Source organism: Silene latifolia, chromosome 2 (genome assembly GCF_048544455.1).
Source record: "Silene latifolia isolate original U9 population chromosome 2, ASM4854445v1, whole genome shotgun sequence".
In the NCBI taxonomy this organism is placed as follows: Eukaryota; Viridiplantae; Streptophyta; class Magnoliopsida; order Caryophyllales; family Caryophyllaceae; genus Silene; species Silene latifolia.
In genome coordinates this window covers 967,737-974,131 of record NC_133527.1, presented here as the reverse complement: position 1 = coordinate 974,131, position 6,395 = coordinate 967,737, and the positions used below count along the sequence as shown (strand labels likewise).

The window sequence follows — 6,395 nt, the reverse complement described above, 5'->3', positions numbered from 1 at the left end:
TTAGACAAATTTGTACTATATAAAAATAAAATTTATAAATTAGATAAAAAACTTAAACCATCTTTTTCATAAACCTAGACAAATTCAATCTGCTTCTTAGTTCTTACCCACCCAAATACCCAACAACCTAAACCCAAAAAAAAGAAACGTTAATCCTAAATCTATTTCGTGGTCTAAAAAACTTGTGTACTAGTTAATTAAATGTTAGACCATTTTGCGGAAAATTAAACTTGTGTACTAGGTAATTTGGCGGGTCAACGGGTCCTGGCGGGGCGGGGACGGGTTTGAAAAGTTCAATTCGCTGCGGGTCGCGGGACAGGTGTAGGTACACATTATAGTTCGCGGATGCGGGTGTGGGTTACCCCTCCTCCGCACCCACCCCGCCCCATTGACATCTCTAGCTGTGAGGGTGGTGGGGGAGAGTTGTCGAGGGTTGGGTATTATAACGGTGGTTTCTTTCTTTTTTTCCTTTTTTCTCTCCCCCCCCCCCCCCCTCTCTCTCTCTCTCTCTCTCTCTCTCTCTCTCTCTCTCTCTCTCTTGTTTCTCTGGGTGAGAAATGAGAGGGGCATACTCGGTATAACAGGAATAAGTGTGCGGGATTAAGTAAAATAGTGTGTTGGATTTAGCAAGTCCCTAAATTAAATCAATCACGTTATTGTTCTCATAATTGTATAAGTTCATTGTTTTACACAAAAGAATTACTTTCCATATATTGGTTTGTTTACCATCTAACATCTTTACTTTTAGGTGAAATCTTTTACTTCCAAAAATAATAATTAACGTAATTTATGCACAACAATCTCAAATAAAAATTTGTAAAATTTTAGGCTCTTTGATGGACAATATATATAATTATGTTCCGAATCTAATAATATGAAAAATAATAGTTAGTAGATACGGACATAAGGTAGTGTAATTAACAACTCTAAATTATAACAGCGAGAAAATTTATTTTTATTTATACACACGTGCTGTCGAGAATCGCTAGATCTTATTTACGCTAAAATCAAAAATAAAAAGGGCATATTACGATGTTTGAGCTTGGACTAAATTGAATGCAGAAAATAGCCGCGACAGGATAAAACTAAGTCACCTATACATTTATTAAACCAAATATTTTTATATGTTAGGTAATACATTGAATTGATTTCCGGAATATTTTGAAAGGGTCGGAAATTTTAGTTCGTTACAATACGAGTTTAGAACTAGTCTTTATTATTAGAAATGCGTTTAATTTAAAACGATATTCTATATTATGGGGATATCTGGTACTTGGCTTTTAAAAAGAGAGTTTCCATAATTATTGGTGATTATGATTGAGAATCGAGTAATAAGGTAATAACAAGGATAATCATGATTGTAGTGCGAGTCCGACTAAAAAGGGAATTACAACAAAATCAGAACAACGTATCTGGGTATCCTACTAGGATTAAGAACCGACCAAGTTAAATTAATTGATTTATCCCGGCTACTATAAATACACACCCTCTTCTATTTCCCAAATCATATCATATTTACTACAAACAAATAACATCCTCTTTCTATTTAATTTAATTTAATTTTCCCCCAAAATTATATACTCATATTGAAATATAAAACCCAACGTTTACACTGTTTGGCGATCACTCACAAATTTTAAAGGAAATTAATTAATTAATTAGGTTAATTATGGCTTATGTTAAGAATTATAATCATAAGAAGAAGAATAATAATAATGGCATTCCGAAGCCCAGATCATGCAACAACAGGAGCAACTATTCTTCTGTTAATGGTAATTTTTCTTAACACTTGCTATTTTCTGTCAGCATGGTTTAATTATTTAATATTTATTGTACTGTGTTTATTAATGACAGACAATGCTATAAGTGTTTATTATTCATTCATGCATGCTTTTCTTGTTAGTCCCTTTCCCAATCATTTGTTTATCAATAAGAATACTGTATAATTCTATGACATGGCTTCTTCACCTGACCTGAATGTATCTTTTATGTGGAGTATTTTGTTTATTTAGAATCTTAAAATAATAAAGATGCTTTTTGGACATATATATATGTATGTATATATGTTTTTGGAACATTGATTATTGTGTTTGTTGTTAATCACCTCTTCTACAGTCTTAGTCTGCTATTTACTGATTTTAGTAATGCATGTTGAGTATGATAAATCTGCCATTATATTATGCCACTCTGCACAAACAATTCAACCTTAAAAAACCTTTTAAAGTAATCACTTGTGAATGATTCATTAACAAACCAAACTGCTATTAATAAATTTGTTTCAAGATGACGAATTTAAGAGATGTATCAACACTTCTCATTCATTCTACTACTGTTGGGCAATGAATTGAATTGAAGCAATTTCCTTGGTTGACAGGTGGTCCCAAAATTAAAAGTTGAGCAATTTGTTGTCTACAAATCTAGAAACAACATTATTATGGTCACCTAAAGGGAAACCAACTATATTAACTACCATTCCAACTTTGCCATTCTCGGCATTACTATCATCAACAACCCTGTGATAAATATTCTTATTACGTTCCCTCACTCAAATGCCCGTCGGGCTTGAAGAGTGGTTAGTTGTACACCGCCTCCCCCGTACCATGTGCTGGGTTTCCACTTCGAGTTTTTGAGGGGTTTTGAGGTTGTCAGGATTTGAACCCGTGACCTTTGGTCACACTGGCTCTGATACCATGATAGATGAACTATCTCAACCAAAACCTTACCTATTAATTTGAATGTTTGGCCTAGATGGAAATGATCGAATAGCGATTCTTTCCAAATTCCCATTGTGTGTCTATCAAAACGAGCTGAATCAAAAGAATAATGGATTGGGATTACCGCCACTTACTGATTTTGAAATTTAATGTCCTAAAATATATATACAACTAACTTATGCCCCTTTTTGCTCTGTAGGTCGGCAGCTGTCTGCTCATCAACTAGAGAACAAATTCTGCAGAATGGTAGGTGGAGTCTCATGGAAACATGTGATCGAAAACCAGAAGTACATGTACCTGTATGACAAGATTATCAAGTGGGAGGATTCTGCTGTTGAGGAGGCTTATTGGGATGCCAAGACGCGGTTTTTAGCGGAGGTACATGGTGAGCCGTGTGACGTTGAACTCCCTGATCCGGACATTTTCAACGACAAGATTGATTGGGACGCTGCTGTTGATCCCGGCCTCCTGTCTGACTTGGACAACAAGGCAGTTGTGAAACAAGATGATATTGGTGGTGTAATCATCGAGATTCCTCCCACCGTTATTGAATCTGATTTGACCCCTAATGGCTGGGGTGATGCTGAAAATGTCAAGCCACAGCAGGAAGTTTGGGATGACAATGTTATTGTGAAAAGGGAAGATCAAGGTTTCTCAAACAATTATGTGTATGCCACCCAAGATACAAGCCGTGATCAGGAAAATAGAATAAATGGGTCGACTTGGAATTCTTACAGGAGGAAACCACAGTATTATTATGAGAATGGGAATGGCTGGCACTTGGATAGAAAGGAAGATGGTGGTGGTTGGAACACATCAAGGTACAAGATCTCTCGATACCAGCATAACAATAACAGCTGGCCCTTTGACAATTTCGGGCGCAGGAAACGAAATTTGTACTGCCAACGCCCTCTCATGGCATGGAAACCTGTTACTAGGTGTCAGTAAGATGTTTTGGTAGGTGAGGATTGGATTTAGTCGGGAATATGATTCAGTGAGACTAAAATTATATGACCCCGTGTCAACAGGAGTTTGGGAAAGTCTATCTGTAGTGTCTTATTGTTGTAAGGCAGTTCTATGATGTCGAGTTGAAAAGGTGGTGCGAGAGGAAAGGTTTGAAGATGCGGATTAAATTTATTGACAGCGGACAAGGTTAGGAATCCCCTAGTGTAGGTTGTCAATCTGCAACTACTGTAAAAGGGGGATGGTAATCTCTATATTTACATTACAAGGGTGAAGGGCCTCAATAAGAATCTTATTCATTCATTATTTTTGTTAGTGATCAATCAATGCCATGGAAGTTTCCAAAAGTGCAAAATTATTAGTCAAAATTTGTGTGCTTATTGCTCCTTGTGCAATTTTTGGTAGCATTTTATACACGTCCAAGCTTTGGATATTTGTGTGCTTGACAGTGATTCATGTAAAAATCTCGTATTCTCCTAACATAATCAAACATACACAATTTGAGACTAGCCAGAGAAAAACTTGAGAATATTCATTTTAATTTGCTGGCCGTTCTTTCTTTCGGCAGTAGAGTATGTGATTAGATCTACTCTGCTGGCCCCAGATGGCCTTTCTCTCAATATATGATATGATCAAAGTACTGTAGCATTTGTTAGCACATTAATTATATTAGCTCATCTTTCTTTTTCATTTTTCAAGACTAAGGAGTACATGTCTTAATCATAGTTAGATGTGAATATGTGATGTGTGTGTAATCATGATTATAATCATAGTTAGATGTTGTGTGTAATCATCATTATAATGATAAAATGATAATGATCAAAATTATGAGCTTCATATGATCACCAACCGCTCATCATCTTACTATTCAATATTCTTTTCTAATCTAGTTTGTTCTAACAATTTTGTTATCTTATAGTTTCTTACAAGAGCTTAAAGATGCACTACTCCTTTACCTAGAGAGTAAGTATTAATAGGATATAAAATAGTTGGGACTCAACAATCAAGCATCACTTTATGATTTTGGTTGGGGTGATTCATCTATCATGGTATCAGACAAGTTCATCTATCGTGGATTTTCAGCACATGGAACGGGCAACGTGATTCCCAATAAGGGCGTGATTTACATATTACGTAGTACAGACTACTATATATATTTGTTCCGTATTGTTTAAGGTTTACGATTTAGGTTTAGCGTTCTATCCATTTCAAACCCGAAAGATTTACAAGATACAATGAATGAGATTAAGGAAAACATCCTAATTTCTAATTAAAGACTTGTTTGTATGATTGGGAATGTTTGGACAACCTAAAAGACATACTAATTTATGGTACATATATATGTAAAGTTAGCTTAAGCGATGAATCTAATAAAAAAACAGTCCCAAGTATAAGTATAGCACGATGTAGGACATCATTTATTGGTGCTGTTGTACAGCTCAAGCTTAATTGAAAATTCTTTAACAAATTAAAAAGAGCAGATTAGTAGTAGGTCTTTCACGTGGCCGGGTTGATTACTGAAATTCAAGTGCATTTTTGGAAAGCCAGGCCTAAATCATTGGTGTCAGGCTAATTGTGTGCATTTTTGGAAGTTTATAATTGTCTCACCAAATTAACTTGGATTCAGCATTTGGGCTCTGCTACTAATTCAACTTTCATTTAATCTTTGCACCAAACCCTATTATATACGGGAGTACCTTCATAACTTCATAATATCAACCGGAGAGCCCCTATCTATCCTATCTTTGCAGAACTAGTCTATTTGTATGCTGTAATTTTAGGTTTAAATATTTTCTATGTATGTATTAGGTATGGCTTTGTAGTGTCAGATTTAGTTGTCGATGTTCTGGCGCTACGTAGTCGAGTAGTTTGCATTGTTGCTGGTAATACTTTGTAAGCTATTCTCCTTCTGTTGTCAAAAAAAAAAAAAAAAAAAAATATCAACCGGAGTAACTTCATAAAGTGTAGTTTTGGAAACACCTTCTTATATGGGGTTTTCGACGAATGATTTAATGATGAATATATTAGTGTATGTCGCTCATCGGATATACGTATTTCTACTTATACGCCCAAGCATATGGACTATTTTATGAAAATTACTAGTATTTTGTTTTAGATTTTTCTCTTTCCCTTCACAATGCTGTATAAGTAGCACTAATATCCAACATTTTACTCTAGTGAATCCAAATGAATTCAAAACTAGGATTTAATGATTCCTATATCAGTGTCTACCACATTAAATTTTCTTATATCCGCCCCTGGTGTCTGCTAATTAATTTTGATGAACATGAACATGCAGTAGTGAAAAACCGAGGTAAACAAAGAACAAAGTGACGAAAATTTAAACAATTTATAATTTTGTAAATGTTATACTTGTACATGAAATTGTTGTATGCATATATAGTTATTATATGATTTCATATTAGTATATGGATCTCCATGTTGATCACATAATTGGTGAAATGTATTTTATAGGGTAATTTTAAAGTGACATCAAATGCGTGTTTATTTTCTCGATTTTTCCGGTAGCATACTATGCAAGTAGCCAAGTACAATTGGTATCACAAGATATGATTTGAGTGAAGTCATAAATGTGGTGATCCACAAAGTAGAGGAAGTTGAGATTATTCCCCAAAAAGGGTTTGGATTGAAAGAGTCAGAGGCAGTTATTAACAAAGTAGTAAAAGAGTACATAATAAAAAAAGAGAAAACTAAGGA

The 6,395-nt window shown here is 34.9% G+C and overlaps 1 protein-coding gene across 1 annotated transcript; it reads left to right on the top strand.

Moving 5' to 3' along the window:
- The first annotated feature begins 1,506 nt into the window (after positions 1-1,506).
- LOC141627821 (uncharacterized) lies at positions 1,507-4,189 on the top strand. The gene is made up of 2 exons (XM_074441039.1): positions 1,507-1,772; positions 2,914-4,189. The coding sequence occupies exons 1-2, from the start codon at positions 1,670-1,672 to the stop codon at positions 3,660-3,662; spliced, it is 852 nt and encodes a 283-aa protein (XP_074297140.1). The 5' UTR covers positions 1,507-1,669; the 3' UTR covers positions 3,663-4,189.
- Positions 4,190-6,395: the final 2,206 nt, after the last annotated feature.